The 23,246-nt window shown below is 43.5% G+C and overlaps 1 protein-coding gene across 1 annotated transcript in view; it reads left to right on the top strand.

Moving 5' to 3' along the window:
- Positions 1-23,246, top strand: part of DGLUCY (D-glutamate cyclase) — a 51,905-nt gene that overhangs the window by 19,476 nt on the left and 9,183 nt on the right. Inside the window, 3 exon segments of the mRNA XM_059915242.1 lie at positions 3,371-3,470; positions 6,607-6,755; positions 9,796-9,915. Coding sequence (XP_059771225.1) covers positions 3,371-3,470; positions 6,607-6,755; positions 9,796-9,915 — 369 coding nt within the window.

A 23,246-nucleotide genomic window follows, 5' to 3' on the forward strand; every position in this document is an offset into this window, starting at 1 on the left:
CCTGCACCCAAGTCTTTGTCTCAGACTCTGGTTTCAGGGGACCCCAAAGAGACGAATGGTAGAGACGGAGGTTGTGAGAAGCAGCCAGATCTGTCTGTGTTTCGAAGGTAGAGTCGTGACCGCACTAATGTTTGGGGCAGGGCACTGAGAGGATGGAGTTGGCGTGGATTGGGACAGGGGAGACCATGGTGGGGCAGGCCTGACCTTGAACCCTGTTGGTGAGGGTGTAAAATGGGGCGGCCGCTGTGGAAAACAGCATGGCAGTTCCTCAAAAAATTAATGATAGAAAAAACCATATGATTCAGCAACTCCACTTCTGGGCACGTACCCAAAAGAACTGAAAGCAGGGACTCAAACAGACATTTCCACACCCGTTTGCACACCCAGCACCATTGTTCACAGCAGGCAAAAGGTGGGAACAACCCAGGCGTCCATTAACGAATGACTGGATAAACACAGTGTGGTCTATACATACAGTGGAATATTACTCAGCCTTAAAAAGGAAGGACATTCTGACACGTGCTACAACACAGACGGACCCTGAGGACATTATGCTGAGTGAAATAAGCCAGTCACAGAAAGACAAACCTGTAGGACTCCACTTATTTGAGGTAGGTAGAGTAATTAAAATCATAGGGACAAAGGGTAGAATGGTGGTTGCTGGGGACTGGGGTCGGGGGAAGGGGGCGTAAGTGTGTAATGGGTACAGGGTTTCCGTTTGGGAAGATGTAAAAGTTCTGGGGATGGATGGTGGGGATACGGGATACTTGCACAATGATGTGAATGCGCTTAATGCCAGAGAACGGTACTCTTAAAGATGGATAAGATGGTAAATTTTACGTTAGGTGTGTTTTACCACAATTATAATTTGAAAAAATTTATAAGAGTGCAGGTTTGAGCCTGGGTAACTGAAAGTGTGGGTACCTATTAGACGTGCAAGTGGGGAAGACAGCAGGCAATCAGATCTATGAGTCGAGTTCAGGAGAGCCGTCTGGGCTGGAAAGAGAAACTGGAGAACAGTTGGCATATTGATGGCCTCACAGTCAAGACACTGGATGACATCATGGAGGGAATAAGTGGAGACAGAGAGAAGGACCCGGATTGCGCCCTGGGACGCTCCACGCCCAGAGGTCAAGGGGAAGAGCAGGGTCTTTCGTCCAATAAGGATCAGCACTGAGGAAGGAGGAAAACCAAGGACCGTGTTGTCACCGAGGAGAAAGGACAACCAACTGTGCCCACTGCTTCACAGGCCGGCAGTATCTTCCATCTGGCCACTGCCCTGCTGGGTGTTTTGTGCTGCCCACTTTCCCAGAAGTCGCTCTGCCCTCCTGCTCACCTGACCGCTGGCTCCATGCTGGACCTCAGCTCAGAACTGGGTCTTGCCCACACGGTGGCTTGGAATTCGCTGTATTAGATTTTGTAGAACTTTCATTACGTGTGGACGAAGCAAGTAGAAGCAATTTGGCCTTTTAATGACAATGATTTCAGTTCTTTTTATAACTGAAGCCTGGGAAATGTTTAAAGAAGAAAACTCAGTCATTGATTCCCTGTCTTGAAGATAAATTGACAAATTGGTTCTTTATAGCTTAGGTGCAGGGTCTCCTCTTGCCCCGACCTTCCTTGCCCGGGCTTCTTTCTCTCTGTGTGCCCCCACCTTGGGGATATGCTATGTTCCCCACCCTGTGTGGCTCCCTGCTGCCCCATCTTACTAGTATCCTGTATCCTCAATCCAATTTCAAAGAAATAAAGAGCCAGGCTTTACTCAGCACCTGCTTTGTGCCAGGCACCCAGCTTGGTGCTTGGCAAACATCACACCATTGTGTCCACAGCAATCCTGGGATTGCTAATTGCCTGATTAACCCCATTCTGCAGAGGGGGAAACCAAAGCTCAGAGAGGTCCCGTGGCTTGCCCAAGGTCACACAGCCAGGAATTGTTGTTTGGTTCTATTCAACCCCCTTGCGGGGCCAACAGCCTGCCCCTCACAGCACACAGAGGGGCTGGGTCTTTCGACCTGTCGTGACTGCCCCCCATTCCCTGGGGTGTCACGTCACACATAGAATGTGCCTCATGAGTGTCCCTTGATGGACCCACTGCCCTGCCCTTGTCTTTCCCCCTAGGCGGGGGGGTGGAACTGGAGAAGGGGGGTTGGGAGAGCCCCGGTGAGGGCACTTTAGGATCTCTGACAGTGATCTGGCTCCTTGCCCTTAGCTTGACCCATCGACCCACTGGGGTGGCAGCAACAGCTCCCAAAGGGCTTGGGGTGACAACATGGGGGAGCTGGGGTGGGAAGCAGCCGTCTCAAGGCCGTATGGTTTTAACATAGACAAGGTGCTTATTTGGGTTGGCTTTATGTGAGGGGGTGAGGGGCTGATGATGAAGCTTATGGGGGTAACCAAAGCTCCCCCAAGTGCCCCTTGATACTGCTGCTGGGCCACAGAGCAGTCCAGGAGCTCCTGCAGAACCAGCGGGACCGTGAGTACTGGGTCCACCATCCCTGTCCCAGGCCCTCTGTTAGCCGCTGGATGAGACTTCGTCCTGGGCCAGCGAATACGCAAAGATTCTACCTCAAACGGCTATGAGGGCGTTTAGTTCATGGAAACCAAATCAATTTTATTTTATTTTGGGATTTGTGTGTGTGTTCCACATATTCTACAATAATATGTATTATTATAATTAGAAAGTGTGCTATTTTTAAGAGTCAAATTCACTTTGGAAATCACTTGATGCCAGTAATTAACTCAAGGCCCAGACTCTGGGATTTTTCCTCTGTTTTCTTGAACTTCCCAGAAGATAGCCAAGGGGGTGGGGTTGGGGAGCAGATGAGAACTTAAGCTGGGAACTAGTCACGACACCAATCTACCTACTTGGCTTTGCCCAAGTCATTTAACATCTCTGAGCCTCAGTTTTCCTCCTCTGTAAAATGGGGAAATAATGGTTCTTATCACACATAATTGTTGTGAAAATTGAGAGTCTGCATGTCACATGCTTAGCAGAGAGCTGGCTCACTGTCACCACGGGCACTTGACTGTGTCCCCGGCACTCATGATGGCAGCGGGCCAGGATAGGCCTCTGGTCACATGGTACTGCGGGCAACTGTGTGCAGCATATTTGCTCACCCACAAGACTGGTGACACTAGCCCGATTCCACTCCCATGCCGGCCAGCTCTAGGGTTTACTCAGGACTGAAAGTAAACTTCAGTATCCTCTGTGTCTAGGTCTTGGCTTACCTAGCAAAGTATTCTACAGGTAGATGTCATTCAATAATGGTAACTAATGGATACTTTCCAAAGAAGCTTTTGAAAAGCCAAAATGAATTTCCCAAACGCAGCACTAGGGTTGATGGCTCCACCCTTTGCCTTTATTTTCAAGGTGTTCTGAAGAGGCAGATCCCAATATTAACTTACCAAGGCCGATCGGCGGAAGCTGCTCAGGCGTTTCTACGCAGAGATGGGAACACCAAGTCACCCAGGTATGTGTGTCCCATCCCAGTTTAAGTGGGTGACAGTGGAGAAGCCCATGTGCTGTTAACTTTGACAGCAGCATTTCTGCACATCTCAGTTCCCCAGAGAGGACAGAGCCAGGCGTCCAGTGTCCTGATGGGCCAGACTCACCAACGAGGCTAGGGGGTTTCAACGTGTCTGGGGCCTTTGCAGAGGATTTCTGGAAGTAGCAAGTCCCTGAGAGATGGCATGTCTTCCTGACAGAGGGAGAAGATCGGAAAATTATAAAATAAACAAAAACTAGCAGTTTCTCAAACTCGGTTACGACTCATTAAAGAGAAGTGAAATCATTTCAGTGGGGGGTGACCAACATCTTTGGAAAATGAAATAGAAATAGAATTATCATTGTATTTCTTGTATAGTAATGGTAAGTACTCTCTTGTGAAACTGTGTGTGTGTGTGTGTATTTTTCACTGTGTGCTGTGGTCAAACACTTTTGAAAAATACGTCTTAATTATATGTAGGTATGTATTTCAGATCTTGTAACTTTTAAGAGTGTTTTGCGAACTTTTTTGACAACAATCCACAGTAATACATTTTGCATTGCAAACCAGTACACACATACACATAACTAAAACAGAAATTTCAAAAAACAATATTTACTCTTGCTATGTTTAATATACCCTGATATTTTCTATTCTATTCTATCCTATTCTATTCTATTCTATTCTATTCTATCCTATCCTATCCTATCCTATCCTATCCTGTTCTGGTCCACTTTTCAGAAAATGCTGACCTGGCCTAATAAGTTTATTTCACATAAGCAGAAACTAACACACCATTGTAAAGCAATTATACTCCAATAAATATGTTTAAAAAAAATAATGTTTATTTCACAACCACTAACAAGTATCCACTTCAAATATTAAAACACTGCTTTGAGAGACCTGGAGGGCATAGCTGCCTTGCATCTCCCAGCAGAGCCTGGCGCTTACAATGAGGACCCTGAGTCACCAAGGAACAGTTTGATGGGGGATCCGACATGCTATTTAAAGCTGCCAGAACGTGTGTGGCACATATTAGAAATGTTTATTTCTCCAAAAGGTTGGCATATAAACAAAGCTCTGGCAACTCAGGGAGAAACTAGAAAATTCTCTCGGGTGGGACCCCTGATGCCAGATAACACAGGTATTGCTCTGTTCGCTGCGTGGAGGGGGGTGAGCCAGATCTGACTGTGTGGAGAGAGGATTCCGCTGTCTTTGGAGAAGATGCATTAAGTCTTCCCAAGGCGCAGGCCTCCCAGGACTGGATTACTTCCCGCTGTAGCTCAATGGACCCTTATGGCCTAAAGCAATCAATCCACCGTCACAAGGTATGTAATGAGTTCCCCTGGGGGAAAAGTCCGGAGCAGAGGATGTATTCATCTCAACTGGAGCTCTTGTTCTGAACTGCCTTTTCGTCGCCATTGATATACGTCTAGAGGAAATTCAGCGTCAAAGCTCTTTCCACTTCCTGGTTCTGCTTCTCAGAAAAAGTGATTGCCTTTTCCTGCACTGGGCGTGTAGCCTCAGGACCACATTCTAACACCTACTCTGTGGCCTGCCATCCAAGCATACGAGGTGCACCACCTTCTAGCACAACCAAAGGACATGGACAGGCACGAAGATTTTGATTTTTAAAACATGTACAGCAAAAGCATTCAGAGTGAAGGGGTTTTTTTTGATATTGTGGTAAAACATGCATAACATAAATTTTACCATTTTAACCATTTTTTAGTGTGCAGTTCAGTGGTAATAAGGTATATTCACGTAGCTGTGCAACTATCACCACCATCCATCTCTCGTAATTTTTCATCTTCCCAAATGGAACTCTGTCCCCATTAAATAATAACTCCCCATCCCACCGTCTCCCCCGCCCTTGGCAACCACTGTCCTGCTTCCTGTCTCTTAGAATTTGACTATAGTATCCCATATAAGTGAAATCATACAGTGTTTGTCCTTTTGTGACGGGCTTATTTCACTTAGCAAAATACCCTCAAAGTTCACGCATGTTATAAGGTGTCAGAATTTCCCTCCTCTCTAAGGCTGAATAATATTTCCTTGTATGTACAGACCACATTTTGCTTCCTTGTTCATCCATCAATGGACCGGTTGCTTCCACCTTCTGCCTAATATGAATAATGCCGCTATGAACATGGTAGCATAAATACCTCTTTGGAACCCAGCTTTCAATTCTTTTGGGTCTATACCCAGAAGTGGAATTGTTGGATCATATGGTAATCCTATTTTAAAATTTTTGAGTAACTACCGTACAGTTTTCCATAGCAGAGTTAAGATTTCAAAGAACTCCATCTTGGGGGGGATTTAGAGAGATATAAAAGTGCAATTTTCATGTTCTTAAATTAGATTTTCAAAACAGTATTCCTCCTAATCATGATAGCAGCCACAACAAGTAACACTTACCGAGCCCTGAGTAGGTGTGGAGGTCTGTGCTAAGTGTCTCTTGTGCATTTTCTCACTTAAGCCTTTCGACACAGTGTGAGACACGTACTGTTGTTAGGTCATCTGACAGATGCAGAAAATGACAGCTAGAGGGTTTAAGCGACTCGCCCAAGGCCAGCAGCATCAGGACCTGGAACTGTACACAATCTGATTCTGCAACCCACCTTCTTACCACCATCCTATCCATGCCTTTTCTCTATCTCCTGCTGTCTAAAGAAGTTTATCTTGTGTTAGAGTCATTTGTCTTCTATTTCAATTCCTTTTTAGTCTGTTTTGTGTCTGTAAAGCGAACAAGATCCTGGGAGAGGGCAGCAGTGGGCCGGTAGCAGCCAACACTCCACCCACTGGGTGCTGGTGCCCCTCTGGTTAACGGAGACCTGGGCGGGGCACCAGCAGCATCTACCATGGTGACCCTGACCGTTGGCCTTCCTGCTCTCACAGCCTCTGTCTCTAATATGCTGCTAAAGATTCTGATACTGTTTCTTAAAATGATCTGAGAGACCAACCCCCAGCACAGGCTCTGGCACACAGTGGATGTTCAACCAAGTTCTGTAGGAAAGAAGGAAACGAAGATGGAAGGGTCCTTCGCACAAACACAGGAAGGCATGAGCCAGCCAGGCACCTGGCTCTCCGCAAGGACCCTGTGCCCTCACTCCCCTGGCAGGTTTGACCATCTGGTGGCGATCGAGCGCGCGGGAAGGGCTGCCGATGGCAATTACTACAACGCGAGGAAGAGGAACATCAAGCACGTGGTGGACCCCATTGACGATCTTTTCCTTGCAGTGCAGAAGATTCCTGGAATCTCATCACCTGGTAAGCAAGGGGCACTGAGAATGCGACAAGAACACGTCAGCACTAAAAGCCCTTTTTATTGACTGTTGAACACATGACAAAAAGGAGTTATATGGGACCATTGTTTTCCACTTCAGAGATGGTCTTTGTTTATTCTGGTCGGTATAAACAATAACGATGCTGACATTTAGAAATCCAGTGTTCCCACGAGCAGGAAAGGGAAATGACGCTTAACTGAGCGTATTCTATTTGTCCAACTCTAAAACATCAAAACTAATAATAAAATAATGACAATAATAAGATCAGGGCATGGTATATTGTTTTGGTCATACAGGATGAATGTACCATATGTATTCTGTATCATCTTATGAAGTTTATTCAGTTTTAAATATATCTTGAATGTATGATCAGTGTGATATTTTGATTGCTAATAATGTGATCATTCATGTTTGTATAGAAATTTGTGGTATTCAAAGAGGTTTCACAATCATTGTATTGTTTAAGCCTCTCTTAAAACCTGTAGGTAAGGGGCTTCCCTGGTGGCGCAGTGGTTGAGAATCTGCCTGCCAATGCAGAGGACACGGGTTCAAGCCCTGGTCCGGGAAGATCCCACATGCCGCGGAGCAACTAAGCCCGTGCACCACAACTACTGAGCCTGCGCGTCTGGAGCCTGTGCTCCGCAACAAGAGAGGCCATGATAGTGAGAGGCCCGCGCACTGCGATGAAGAGTGGCCCCCGCTTGCCGCAACTAGAGAAAGCCCTCGCACAGAAACGAAGACCCAGCACAGCCAAAAATAATAAATAAATTAATTAAAAAAAAAATACTAAGAAATGTATTTAAAAAAAAAAAAAAAAAAAACCTGTAGGTAAGGCAGGTATAGTTTCCAAAGGTGAGACCTAGGGAGGTATCTCGAGGTTGCCTAGTTAATTAAGAGTAGAGTCCAGACTACCAGGGCCCTACCTACTATGCTTTTTGTGGGCCCGTGTTGCCTTTATGAATTTCTGAAAGGCTTGATGTGACTGGGACGCCAGCATACCTCCCCTGGGGTGGGAACCAGAGCGTGGAGAAATGAAGGCACGTTTGTCGTGTTCCATATTTACTTTTTCTGTCCATTCAAACACTTCAGAGTGTTTCCCAGGCTCATTGGTTGCCTTTGGCTTTGGGGATTGTGATGAGACAATGAAAGCCTTCCTGGCTGAGTAGAAAATTTCCGCAAATCGCCCTGGTCTTTCCCAGAAGAGGCCTTGGGTGTGGTGCCCTCAGTGCGGCTGGCTTCGTGCTTCCTGCCTCTCTGGGCTGGGGAGGCCTCCCAGGATAGAGCGGAAGGGCTTTCTGTGTCCACACGAGCCAGCAGGGTCCAAAGGAGCTGTAGAGCAAACACTCTTCCCCCACTGAATGGACCCCCGATCTGTGCTCTTCCCCCTAACGATGCCCGCAAGATCCCAGAGGAAGCAGGTGGAGCTGGCTGTGCTTTCAAGCTGCCCCCTTGGTGGACCCCTGGACCCTTCTCTTGGCCTCAGGAGCCCGAGCCCCTCCTGTGGCTGCCCAGCCCCCTGCTCAGCAGAGTTACCCCCCAAATCCTCCTTTCCCTCCTCTGCTCCCTCAACACCCCTATTCCTCAGTTCCACAGGCAGCTTGCCTTGTCAGCGAATCACACTCAATTGAGAATTAAGACACCCACGTCCCACCCACTACCCGGGTCCTGCCCCTCTCAGAGACTCTGTAAAGTGAGGTCAAGTCCACAGACGGGACACACCTGAGGAGCGAACAAGATGAACTTCATAAAATGCTAAAGGGCAGAGACAGAAATAGACAAGATACCAATGCTAGGTGTTGTTATTTTCTTTCACTCAGTGGACTGTCATGGATCTAGAAAACCGTTCTGAGAAAAATCCTCAGGGTGAGGACCTAGGGCATCTGGTCATTCACAATCATCCCATTCTTTTGGCCGAGACCAGGTCTCTGATGCCCAAGGTGAGTCAGCTCCAGGCCCCTCTCCACCATCATGCAATGAATGCTTGCCTCTGGTGGAATTCTTCCACATGTTTGTAGAAATAGACACAAAAACATTCATACAACCATTCTGTAGGCTTGAGGGGCCCCGCCCTCTGTCCTTGGGACACTGGGATAATCCCCTTGGTGAATGGTTATCTTGAGGCAGCTGCAACCATCTTCCAGAGGCAGATTCAGCTGACCTCTAGTCTACAGAATCCTCCAGAAACACCTGGACGCAGGACCAAATGGTGTTCCTAGGGCACCACCTCAAAGGGCACAGGCTGCAGGGCTTGTTAGAGTTTTCTTCATCTTGTTCCTGCAAGGGTGGAGTTACCTGGTAATTACTTCTAGCCAATTCACCTATCTTGAACACCATTTATTTCACCAATGAGTTAAATAATTTCTGACATTTGCTTATTCTAACATATTTATTCTAGCATTTATTGTGCTAGAATAATTAACAAACCTTCTGATGCCTAGCAAATTGGCCTTTATTCTGTGGTCTCTTTCAAATGCTAACAGGCCACCCCTGGGGTGTGAATTCCTAATTATGCTGCTTCACATATTAACCAGGAGCCTATCTGGTGTAGATTAAAATTAACTAAAATGACACACATACATTTCACATACTTGAAACAGAAGCCTTTAAATTACAGAATTGACTTTAACAACGTATACCGGTTCCCTTCTGCCAGTGGAATGCTGTATGGTCACAGTAATAAGACTCAGGGCCTTGGGGCCCCTCCCTGAGCAGGAGCTACTGGCAAGGAGAGGAAGTCCTGGGTGTCACCATCTCTCATGGACCTGGTGCCCCATCTGTGACTGGAGAACATGACCCAACAGTGGACAAGGCCACGCTCTGCTGAGTTCCAAACCTTGACTCATTTTTAACTGGAGAAGTTTCTAGAATACCTGAAGAAGTCCAGCATCTCCTGGTAGTGTGAAAATGTATCCAGAGCCAACCCCTTTCCCCACCCTGAGGTACATGTGAAGGGGCTGCTCTGCCCCATAACCGCCCCCCATTTTGCCTGATCCTGTGCCCTGACTCAGTTCCCTTCCCTCCAGGGGTCGGTGACGGAGGCAACGAGCTTGGGATGGGCAAAGTCAAGGAGGCCGTGAAGAGGCACATACGAAATGGGGACATCATTGCCTGTGACGTGGAGACTGACTTTGAGGTCATCGCTGGTGAGTGCTCAGACGGCCAGCCAATCAGGCAAGGCTGCCCGGGGGAGGGACCTGGCTTGGAGCCTGTCCAGCCAGAAACTCATCTCCTCCATGAGTGGAGTCCTGAGGGCACCAGGGTAAGAAGGGGACCTGGTTCTTAACCTCTGGCCTCTCATTCAGTCATTCAACAAACATTTGCTGTGGGCCAGACATTGCTCTGTGTACTGAGGCTGGAGCAGCAAGGGTCCTGCTGCATAGAGTGCCTGCTCTAGTGTTGGGAGATGGACAAGGAGCCCTCACAAAGAAATGCACCAGGTGGTGCTAAACAGTGAGAAGAGCTACAGGTAGATGAGAGAGAGTGACAGGCAGGCCACTTTAGATCAGTGCTCTGAAGAGGGGTCATCTCTGCTTTTATCTGTACCTCCTGTGGGGCGGAAAGGAAGAGAGCAATCTGGCAAACGTTTGGAGGATGCAGGAGGCTTCACGCTCTCCTTTCACTTACCTCTGCCCCAGGCTGCCCTGCCCCTCCCTGCAGCTGCCCTTCCCATCAGGACCAACCCTTCCTGTGTCTGGGTCCTTCCAGGCCCCACCCTTCCTCCCTTGACTTCGTCACAAGTTTCAGGAATTTTGACCGATGCCTGAGAAAGGCCCTCTCCCTTTGCATCTTCGAAGTCAAAAACAGCCGCGGAGATAAGCAGAAACCTCTGAGGGTACCAGTGCCTGGGTAAGAAAACCTGAACTGTAATTGACAAGTTGCTGGAAGCTTCGTGTGGACAAGTCTGAGAGTTAGAAGCTCCAGGGGGACCTAGTCATAGGGGGCTCCCACCCTTCTGTGAGCTTGACCTTCACAGAATCTACCAGGTCCACACTGAATATTAGAGAAAAATCCCCTCATGCTTTAGGTAAGGGAGGGGAAAGTGAGCCATTTTTGAAATACACCAGAGCACCTGTTCTTCTGAACAAGGCCTGCCCTCAGAAGAAACTATTTTACCAGAGCCTAGCCTGCTAGGGTTTTAACAGAGCCTGACTTACCTAGGGGAGGGAAGATACCCAAAAGTAGATAACATGCAATAACAGATGGATAATGTAAGCAGAGAAATGGGAATTCTAATAAAGAATCAAAAAGAAATGCTAGAGATAAAATACACTTGTAACAGAATGAAGAATGCCTTTGACGGGCCCATTAGTATACTAGACACAGCTGAGAAAATCATCTCTGACCTTGATGATATGACAATGGGAACTCCCTAGACTAAAAAGATAAGAGAAAAAAGACTGAAAGGAACAGAAAAGAATATCCCAAGAATTGTGGGATAACTACAGAGCTGTAACCTATTTGTAATGGGAATCCCAGAAGGATGAGAAAGAGAAAAGAAATATTTGAAGCAATATTTGAAGCAATAATGACTGAGAATTTTCTCCCAAATTTATGTCAGACACCAAACAATACATCCAGGAAACTCAGAGAATACCAAGCAGGATAAATGCCAAAAAAACTACACCTAGACATATGTTCAAATTTCAGAAAATCAACAATAAAGAAAGTATCTGGAAAGAAGATGGAGGAAAAAAACTCTTTACCAATAGAGGAGCAAAGATAAGAATTATATCCAACTTCTCCTCAGAAACCACACAAGCAAGAAGAAAGTGGAGTGAAATATTTAAAGTGTTGATAGAGAAAAATCACCAACCTAGAATTATGTATCCTGGAAACTTTTCCTTTATAAGTGAAGGAGAAATAAAGAATTTCTCAGACAAACAAAAATTAGGGGAATTTGTTGCTAGTAAACCTGTCTTATAGGAAATGTTAAAATAAATTCTAGGTCCCTGATCAGGGAGCTAAGATCCCACATGCCTCGAGGCCAAAAAACCAAAACATAAAACAGAAGCAATATTGTAAAAAACTTAATAAAGACTTTGAAAATGGTCCACATCAAAAAAAATCTTTAAAAAGAAATTCTACCCACCTGGTTCACGTCTCTCTCCCTTTTGCCCTAGAAAAGAAAAAAGAAAAAAGAAATTCTAGGGACTTCCTTGGTGGTGCAGTGGATAAGACTCCATGCTCCCAATGCAGGGGGCCTGGGTTCGATCCCTGGTCAGGTAACTAGATCCCACATGCATGCTGCAACTAAGGGTTTGAATGCCACAACTAAGGAGCCCGCCTGCTGCAACTAAGACCTGGTGCAACCAAATAAATAAATATTTATTTATTTATTTAATAAATATTTAAAACAACAAAAAAAGAGAAATTCTACAGAGAGAAGGAAAATTATATTGGTCAGAAACTCGATCTACACAAGAAAGGAAGAGCATTGGAGAATGAATAAATGAAGGCAAAATTAAAATTTTTATTTCTCTTATTCTTAATTGATCTAATGGATAACAGTTTGTTCAAAATAATAATGGCAACAATGTGTTCAATAATATGTGCTTATGTGTATATATGGGTATATATATATATATATATATATATATATATATATATATATATGAAATGAATGACAGCAATGATACAAGTGATGAGAGGGAAGAATTAGGAATATTTTGTTATTATAACATGCTTGAGCTACCTGTGAAGTGCTTATTTGAAAGTGGACCTGGATTCATTGTAAACATATATTGCAAACTCTAGGGCAACCATTAAAAAAAAATTTTTTTTTTAAAGAAGTATTATTGATGTGCTAAGAAAGGAGAGAAAATAGCATCATATAAAGTGTTCAATTAAAACCATGAAAGTCAGAAAAAATGTGAAAGACAAAATAGGAAAAAGAACAAGGGCAACAAATAGAAAATAGCAACAAGTATGGGAGATAGTAATCCAATCATATCAATAATCACCTTAAACATCAGTGGTCTAAATATTCCAATTAAAAGACAGAGATTGTCAGAGTGGATCAAAAAACAAGACACAAATATGGTTGTCTCAAGAAACCCACTTTAAATATAAAGAAATGTATAGATTAACAGTAAAGGTTTGGAGAAAGATATACCATGTTAACACTAGTCAAAAGAAAGTAGGAGTAGCTATATAAGTTTCAGACAGAGCAGACTTCAGAACAGTTCAGGAAAGTTACCAGGGTTAAAGGGGGCATTACATAATGATAAAGGGGTAAATACTCCAAGAGGACATAAAAATTCTTAATGTGCATACTCCTAAAGTATCAGGCAAAAACTGATAGAACTGCAAGGAAGAATAGATGAATCCACTATTATGATTGGAGACTTTAACACAGCTCTATCAGAAATGGACAAATCCAGCAGGCAGAAAATCAGTAAGGGCATAGTTGAACTCAGCAACACCATCAATTAACTGTATATAATGGACATCTTATGGCCTACTTCATCCAACAACAATAGCCTATGCATTCTTCTCGAGCTCACATGGAACATTCACCAAGATAGACTACATTCTGGACCATAAATACCACCTTAACAAATTTTTTTTTCTTTAATTTTTTTTTTTTTAAGTTTAATTTTATTTATTTATTTATTTATTTATTTATGGCTGTGTTGGGTCTTCGTTTCTGTGCGAGGGCTTTCTCCAGTTCTGGCGAGCGGGGGCCACTCTTCATCGCGGTGCGCGAGCCTCCCACCGTTGCAGCCTCTCCCGTTGTGGAGCACAGGCTCCAGACGCGCAGGCTCAGCAATTGTGGCTCACGGGCCTAGTTGCTCCGCGGCATGCGGGATCCTCCCAGACCAGGGCTCGAACCCGTGTCCCCTGCACTGGCAGGCAGATTCTCAACCACTGCGCCACCAGGGAAGCCCCTTTCTTTAATTTTTATTTATTTTATTTTATTTATTTATTTATGGCTGTGTTGGGTCTTCGTTGCTGTGCATGGGCTTTCTCTAGTTGCGGCAAGCGGGGGCCACTCCTCATCGCGGTGCGCGGGCCTCTCACTATCGCGGCCTCTCTTCTTGCGGAGCACAGGCTCCAGACACGCAGGCTCAGTAATTGTGGCTCACAGGCCTAGTTGCTCCGCGGCATGTGGGATCTTCCCAGACCAGGGCTCGAACCCGTGAGCCCTGCATTGGCAGGCAGATTCTCAACCACTGCGCCACCAGGGAAGCCCAACAAATTTTAAAGACTAGAAATCATAACATGTCTGCTATCAGATCACAATGGAATCAAACTAGAAATCAGTAACAGAAAGATAGCTGGAAAAATCCCAAAATACTTGGAGATTAAACAGCACTTCTAAATAACACATGAGTCAAAGAAGAAATCTGAAGAGAAATTTTAAAATATTTTGAACTTGGTGAAAATACAATTTATCAAAATTTGTGGGATGCAGTGAAAGAAAGGAAATTTATTATATCAAATGTGTATATTAAAATCAGTAATCTAAGTGTTCACCTTAGGAAACTAGGAAATGAAGAGAAAATTAAATCCAAAGAAGGAAATAAATAATATCAATTAAAGCAGAAATCAATGAAATTGAAAACAGGAGATCAATAGAGAAAATTAACAAAACCAAAAGCTGGTTCTTTGAAAAGATCAACAAAATTGATAAGCCTCCAGCCAGGCTAACTAAGAAAAAAAGAGAGAAGACACAAATTACTAAAAATAAATGAGGACACATCACTACAGATGCCATGGAAATTAAAAGAGTAATAAAAGAATGCCATGAACAACTCTGTGCCCATAAATTTGATTAAAAATGACATACTTAGGTATAAATCTAACAAAATATGTACAAAATTTAGATGAAGAAACCTGCAGAACTCTGATGAAAGATATCAAAGAAGTAAATAGAAAGATAGTCCATGTTCATGGATTGGAAGACTCAACATTGTTAAGATGTCTGTTCTTCCCAACTTGATCTATAGACACAATGTAATCCAAATCAAAACCCCAGGAAGTTATTTTGTGGATATCAACAAAATGATTCTAAAGTGTATATGGAGAGACAAAAGATCCAGAATAGCCAACACAATTTTGAAGAAGAAAAAGTTGGAGTACTAACACTACCTGGCTTCAAGGCTTACTATAAAGCTACAACAATCATGACAGTGTGGTATTGGCAAAAGAATAGACAAATAAATCAACTGAACAGAATAGAGAGCCCAGAAATAGACCCATACAGATAAAGTCAAATTATCTTTAACAAAGGAACAAAAGTAGTCTTTTCAAAATGTAGTGCTGGAACAACTGGACATACTTCACAAAAGTTCATTCAAAATGGATCACAGACCTAAATGTAAAATTCAAAACTGTAAAACTCCTAGAAGATAACATAGGAGAAAACCTAGACCTTAGGTATGGTGATGCCTTTTTAGATAAAACACCAACACATGATCCGTGAAAGAAAAAATTGATAAGCTGGACTTTATTAAAATTAAAAATTTCTGGAGAGTGGCGAAGATGGCAGAGTAGGAAGACCCTGAGCTCACCTCCTCCCACAGATACACCAAAATTACAACTATTTACAGAGCAACTATCAGTGAGAACGACCTGAAGACTAGCAGAAAAGATCTTCTACAACTACGGATATAAAGAAAGAACCACAATGAGATGGGAAGGGAGGTGAAGATGTGGTATGGTCAAGACCTATACCCAAGTAGGCAACCCACAAATGGGAGGATCATTACAATTACAGAGCTTCTCCCCAAGGATCAAGGGGTCTGAGCCCCACCTCGGGATCCCCAGCCTGGGGATCCTGCACTGGGAAGACCCTATGAATGCTTGGCTTTGAAGGACAATGGGGTTTCTTTCGGGAGAGCCAGAGGGCTGTAGGAAACAGAGACTCTGCTCTTAAAGGGAGCACACAAAATACCACACACTCTGAGACCCAGGGCGGAAGCAGCAATTTGAAAGGAGCCTGGATCAGACCCACTGGCTGATCTTGGAGAGCCCCCCAAACTATACTACAAAGCTACAGTAATCAAAACAGTATGTTACTGGCACAAAATCAGACACATAGATCAATGGAACAGAATAGAGAGCTCAGAAATGAACCCGCACTTATATGGTCCATTAACCTATGACAGAGGAGGCAAGAATATACAATAGGAAAAAGACAGCCTCTTCAATAAATGGTGTTGGGAAAGCTGGACAGCTACATGCAAAACAATCAAACTGGACTACTTTCTCATACCATATACAAAAATAAACTCAAAATGGATTAAAGACTTAAATGGAAGACTTGAAACCAAAAAATTTCTAGGAGAAAACATAGCCAGTACATTCTTTGACATTAGTTTTAGCAATATATTTTTTGCATCTCTCTCCTCAGGCAAGGGAAACAAAAGCAAAAATAAATAAATAGGACTATATCAAACTAAAAATTTTTTACACAGCAAAGAAAACTGTCAACAAAAGGGCACCTACTGAATGGGAGAAGATATTTGTAAATGATATATTTGATAAGGGGTTAATATCCAAAATATACAAAGAACTCACAAGACTCAACATCAAAAAAACAAACAAACAGCATGGTTAAAAAATGGGCAGAGGACCAGAACAGACTTTTTTTTTTTTAAAAGAAGATATACAGATGGCTAACAGGCACATGAAAAGATGCTCAACATCACTAATCATCAGGGAAATGAAAATCAAAACCACAATGAGATATCACCTCACACCTGTCAGAGTGGCTATTATCAAAAGACAACAAACAACAAGTGTTGGCGAGGATGTGGAGAAAAGGGAACCCCGTACACTGTTGGTGGGAATGTAAATTGGTGCAGCCACTATGAAAACAGTATGGAAAAAAATTAAAAATAGACCTACCATACAATCCAGCAATTCCACTCCTGGGTATTTATACAAAGAAAATTAAAACACTAATTAGAAAAGATATGTGCACCCCATCATGTTCATTGCAGCATTATTTTCAATAGTCAAGATATGGAAGCAACCTAAATGCCCATCAATAGATGAATGGATAAAGAAGATGTGGTGTATATATAATGGAATATTACTCAGCCGTAAAAAAGAATGGAATCTTCCCATTTGCAACAACACAGATGGACTTAGAGGGGATTATGCTAAGTGAAATAAGTCAAACAGAGAAGGACAAATACTGTATGATTTCACTTATTTGGGGAATCTAAAAAACAAAACAAATGAACACACATAACTGAACAGAAACAGAGTCATAGATACAGAGAACAAATAGGTGATTGCCAGGGGGTTGGGGAGGAAAGAAATAGCTGAGGGAGATTAAGAAGTACAAACTCCCAGTTACAAAATACATGAGTCATGGGTAGGAAATGTACAGTTTGAGGAATATAGTCAATAATTACGTAATATCTTTGTATGGTGACAGATATTAGCCAGACCTACAGTGGTGATCATTTTGAAACGTATAGAAGTACAGAATCACTATGTTGTATACCAGGAACTAACATAGTGTTGTAGGTCAATTACACTTCAAAAACAAACAAACTGACAGAAGAAAAGATCAGATTTGTAGTTACCAGAGAAAAAGAGTGGGGGGAGGGGGAATTGGATAAAAGTGGTCAAAAGGCACAAAGTCCCAGTTATAAGATAAATAAGCACTAGGGATGTAATGTACAACATGATAAGTATAATGAACACTGCTGTATGTTATAAGTGAAGGTTGTTAAGACAGTAAATCCTGAGTTCTCATCATGAGGAAAACTTGTTTTCTGTTTCTTTAATTTTGTATCTATATGAGATGATTTGAGTTGATGGATGCTCACGAAACTTGTGGTAATCATTTCATGATGTTTGTGAGTCAAATCGCTGTGCTTTACACCTTAAACTTATACAATGCTGTATATCAATTATATCTCAATAAAACTGAAAGAAGGAAATGTAAAACTTCTGCTCTGAAGAAGACAATGTCAAGAGAATGAGAAGACGAGGCATAGACTTGAAGAAAACATTTACAAAAGACGTTTCTGATAAAAGACTGTTACCCAAAATATACAAAGAACTCTTAAAACTCACTACTAATAAAATAAACAGCCCAGTTTAAAAATGGGCAAAAGACCTGAACAGACACCTCACCAAAGAAGACGTACAGATGGCAAGTAAGGCTATGAAAAGATGTTCAACATCTTAAGTCTCAGGTCTCCACCCTGGGTTAGCTTTTCGGCTGAGACACCCAGACAAACCCTACCCCTCAGGCGGGCCGAGCTTGCCTGCTGTCGGCAGGTCTATTATTTACTAGTCCCTTTATCCTGGGGTCTCGGATCTCAGTGGAAGGGAGCCTCTGGGGAATCTCTTTGGAAGTCCTCAGATTTCCTCAAGTTTATCTGCCACCCAGAATGTAGGTTCTCTGTATAACTGATCAAATCTCAAGGGCTTGGCCAACTGCATCACTGATGTGATTTTAGCAGCAGGTGAAGTTCCCCAAAGAGAAAAGGTGATCCCAGGTGGCAGTGGGGAGAGAGAGGCTGTTATCTGGAATGAGAGTTTCAGATGAAAATCTGTGGTTTGGGTCTGAGAGAGATGGAAAGGGGCCCATGCAATTAGGGTTGGGAGCTGCTGGGGCCTGAAAGCAGAGAAGTTTGTCTGCTCCTTCAGCTCAGCAAAGACAAGAAAGATCAAGGGCTCTGGAATCAGTAAGGAGATGGCAGCTCTTATTTCCAAGCTTCGCTGGCCTCACGCAGAAAGTGAGTCTCTCTGAGGATTAGAGGAAGCCTTTTCAAAGTCATCCAGGCTGGCCCTGGGCTGGGTAGTCACGGCAGATTGGCTGTTCTTCTTCCAGGAAGGGCAGTCAAGAGGGGGCAGTAGGCAGGTAGTGGATCTCCCAAGGAGAGTGAATTAGGAGGCACAGAAGCCCTGCTGACTCCATCCTTGGTTCTTGACACCAGGGCTGGTCAGCAACGTGTCAGGCCCAGCCATAGTCAGACAGGTATGATGGAAGTGAGAAGAGAAAAAACCCACGACAGGGTCCACAAGCAAATGGTGCCTTGGCCCTAAAGGTGTATTCTTCTGTGCTATTTGGTGCCTATAGAGATCAAAGTTTGCAGCAGGACATCACAGGGGGCCTCCCAGAACAGGCTCCTGAATATGGGCTCGAGTCTAGTCCCTTTTCCTGGTCTTGGGGACCCTCTCAGCCTCATCTCCCTGATCTCCACTATGTATCCCATGATCTAGCCACGCATGATCTAGCCATGCTTGAATACAGCATACCTTTCACTTTTTTAATTGAAAAGATGATGTAACAATACTATAGACATTCTCAAAAGGTGGTAGTGAAGGGTGACGGAGGACAAAAATACTATCATCTCATCACAGCACAATCAGCATTTTTTTGTTTTGCATGTTGGCTTCTAATTCTTATACTCAGTACAAACCCACTTTTGGCTTCTGACTGACCTAGGGGTGATCTTTAAGCACAAGAAGAAGTGATGCAACACAGCATGATGGAGCTGTTACCTAACCCCTCTGATGGTGGGCTTCCATGCAACGTGAGGGATTCAGGTTAGCCATAAGGGAGAGTTCTGGAATGGCTTCCTAGGGTTATAGCTTGAATGTTCTTCTCTTCTGGTCACTAACAGTGCATAACCCAGATGGTTTAGAGCAATGGTTCTCAGACTTTAACTTGAATCAGAATCACCTGGAGAGCTTATTAAAACTCAGTTTGCTCCCCTATTCCCTTGCTGAGTTTCGATTAAGTAGGTCTAGGCTGGGACCCAAGAATTTGTGTTTCTAACAAGTTCCCAGGTACTACAGGTGCCACTGGTCTTGGGACCATTCTTTGAGTTCTGCTGCTTAGAGGCAGGGTGATGAACCTGTTGGGGAGCAAAATTTGTGACCGCAAAATCTGTCTCCTTGGCATGAGGATTAATTTAGGATGATCTTCAAAAAATTTTGATTGGAGTATAGTTGATTTACAATGTTGTGTTAGTTTCAGGTGCACAGAGGATGATGATTTTTAAAAAACAGAAGACTCGGGAAGTTTTTTTTAGCTCCCCCTTAACTGCATAAAGAATTTAGTTAAAGGACCTGTTCCCAGAATAGAGCTATAACGAGAGGTATCTGCAGAGAATACGGGCTAGGTGTAGTGGGGGCCTTTATTGCTTTTCTAAAGTTAGATTAACAGGAGAAATATTTATGGAGCTAGTTCCTTGGACCCAGAGACTTGTTTTGAAAACTGGCAGAGTACTCTTGATTTGTTGATCCTTTTCCTCCCAAAGATGGTTATTGTTTTTCTTTATCTCTCTATTGTGTTGTTTGTCATAAGAAGGAAATTCCATAGGGTAGGACGCAGGCATAGGTCCTTTAAGCTTGTCCAGGCTGGCCCCGCAGACTGGTGAGTTTGCTAGTCTCACCAGACCACTGTCTATTTAGGCAAACTACGCGCACGGTGAGTTAATATGCATGAGATAAGAGCTACTGCTAAGGAATGTCTTGGAAGTCACAGCTGCACCACTGGTGGGCAAGGGTTGAGGATTTAAGGGCCCTCAGGGCACTCACCACCTCAAGTAGGCACTCGTGAAAGGGTAAGTCGGTCATGGAATGGGTTAGATCAATACTAGGTCACCCACCAACCTCAAGAAAATTTCGATGTCACGAGGTACACTGTAAAATACCTCACAATCCTCAGCCCCACAGTACATCCCTTTTAGGTATTAGTTTGGCTCCAAGAAACCCAAGACTTAGCTTAAAGCTGTTAATGTACATATAAGAAAAAAAAAAAACTGGATGAGTTTTTTCCTTCCATCTTATTATACATCCTGAAGAGCTTGGTTTGCTGACCAGTGAGAAAACTCTCTCTGGTCTCTGCCATCAGAAGGGTACACATACTGGTATGCATTTTGCAGTCAGATACACTGGGATTCTGAGCAGCGGTAGCCAACTGGTCAGAAGCCCAGGTAACAACCCAGGCTTCTGACTGGCGTCTCTTTGTGTGGCCACACCAGCTCTCAGGGGAGTTTGTCATAAAGGGTCCAGTCTATAAGGGGCCTTCGTTGTTCAACCTTTGTTGCTTTATTAGTGATGCAACAAAAGTCTCCGCTTTCTTAGACTATTTTGGGGAGTGAAATTTCTGGATCTTGTTAGGGCTGTGTCCTTTACATTCTTGAGGGATGCCTCTTTCATCCACGGTTAAGGCATAAAAAGACTTATTGGTTTGTGTTGCTATTAAGATACTATTCGTCAATAGCAGGTGATGGATCCTTTGAATCGGAAAAACTTCTAAATTGGTAAATTTTTTAGAGAACTCTCATTGTAAACAGCTGTTTTATTGGCACCTGTGGAAAGACCAAATTAAAAGGTGGAAACAAAAAAATATAATGGCTAACCCTAAGAACTCCCTTAATTAAAAAACAAAACAAAACAAAAAAGATTTGGGAAACCTTATCAAATTTGGTGTCTCAGCTTCCCCTCATGGGTCTTACAGATGCTAATAAAAGCATTCGGTTAATTAACAAGAGAATGGGAAGAAACCAAGGGGAAAGTCAAGGTACTCTTCCCAAAAAGGTAGAACTTGTTAAAGGGTTATTAAGAAGGTAAATAAAGCAAATATTGAAAGTTGCAGAATAAAGAGGATTCAGAAAGAGAAGTCTCACGGAACTTGTCCCAGCAGGATGGAAATCTTCAGATGGCTATTAAGAAATGGGATAAGTAAAATGGACATTGATGGGATTAAAATAAAGGTTTTTTAATACAGCACTATCTAAGATTAGGTGGGCCAAAGGGACGCCCTTTGATCCCCAAAACATTAAAGGGCCCCAAACAAGTCCACTCTACTTACTCCAGTTTGGAGAAATTTTTTAAACTGGAAGGCAAAAATTACAATGAGAAACCTAACCAACAATCACTTGGGGCAAGAATTAGGTCGATTAATTGAGTTAAAGGTTGACAAAAGGACCTGGGTCCCTTGGCTCAACCCCTCATGGCAGACCCAAAGCCTTTTACACAAGAGTGGGGAGATGGCAGGGGGATGGAGAGAAGTTTCTGGAACTCCTTGATGCCAGAACCTTACAAGCTGTGGTACCAAAACCCATTAGTGGAACCCTGACTTGGGCTACAACAAGATTGAGAAAAGTAAAAAGTACAAGAGTTGATAAGATTATAAAAGTCGGAATGTTTGAGTGGGTGTTATATGAAGAGGTTAAACAACGTTGCTGGAATGCTTTATGGGAATGGATGTTATGTCTGGCCAGGAACACTTCTCCTACCCAGTATTGTAAGACTGAGACTTATTGATGGGGTCCTAATGGAGGCTATGGTCAAAGGTATAAGAGTTGATGAAATTGAGGTGAGAGCTTGTAAGAAAATTGCAATGTTTGAATGGGCTTTTTGTAAGGTGGTTATGTCTCTTTTGCCTGATTGTATTGTCGGGGTAGACATTGCGTCTCCCTGGGGAATGTTTCCACTGCTTGGTATTGTAAGACAGGGCACATAAATCCACCCTTTGGGCAATGTTAATTAGACATGCTAATGAGAGTCAGTAGGGTTGCCTGAGCCCACACAATGTGAGATGAAAACTGGGGTGGGGACTGATACTGGGGCCTGATAGGAGCAATGGTGGAGGCTTTTTGCCCCTCGGGTGAATTGGTCTGGGGTTGACTTGAGCACTCATAAAGAGGGCCTTTATTGGATACCTTGTGCAGACTTTTTGAAGGCATGATGCATTGATCTCTGAAGTTCTAAAACATAGAAATCTTTTGATTTCCATTTTAATTGGAAATCTTCTCCCTGATATAAAGAAACAAATTAAAGAAAATACAGTTGGATGAGCAGATCAGCCTTTTGATATCATTTAGGCAGTAGCCCAGTTCTTTGTGGAATTGAAAGCACCTGTCTTTGTTTTGTAAATCTCTACAAAATCAGAAATGTAAGCACAGCCCACAGTCACCTGAGACTGAGCCTGGGGAATCAATCAGTAGAACCTGGGGGGGGAAAAAAGGGAAAAAGCCCTTTTCAAAAGTACAACTGGACTTCCCTGGTGGCACAGTGGTTAAGAATCCGCATGCCAGTGCAGGGGACACGGGTTCGAGCCCTGGTCCGGGAAGATCCCACATGCCGCAGAGCAACTAAGCCTGTGCGCCAAAACTACTGAGCCCGTGAGCCACAACTACTGAGCCCCCACGCCAGAACTACTGAAGCCCGCGCGCTCCAGGGCCCATGCTCCACAACAAGAGAAGCCACCACAATGAGAAGCCTGTGCACCACGACGAAGAGTAGCCTCTGCTTGCCTCAACTAGAGAAAGCCCGCTCACCTCAACTAGAGAAAGCCCGAGCGTAACAACGAAGACCCAACGCAGCCAAAAAAAAAAAAAATTACTAACTGCTGGAAGTGCTCCCTTACCCAAAATCTAATTCACAGCTTCTTTAATTAATATTATTTGTCAAGGACAAATACAAATCTTAAAAGTCTTTTCCACGTATAGTAAAAAGCCTTTGCCATCTGAGTGGATAAACTTAACGT

The sequence above is a fragment of the Balaenoptera ricei genome, chromosome 2, assembly GCF_028023285.1.
Source record: "Balaenoptera ricei isolate mBalRic1 chromosome 2, mBalRic1.hap2, whole genome shotgun sequence".
Lineage (NCBI taxonomy): Eukaryota > Metazoa > Chordata > Mammalia > Artiodactyla > Balaenopteridae > Balaenoptera > Balaenoptera ricei.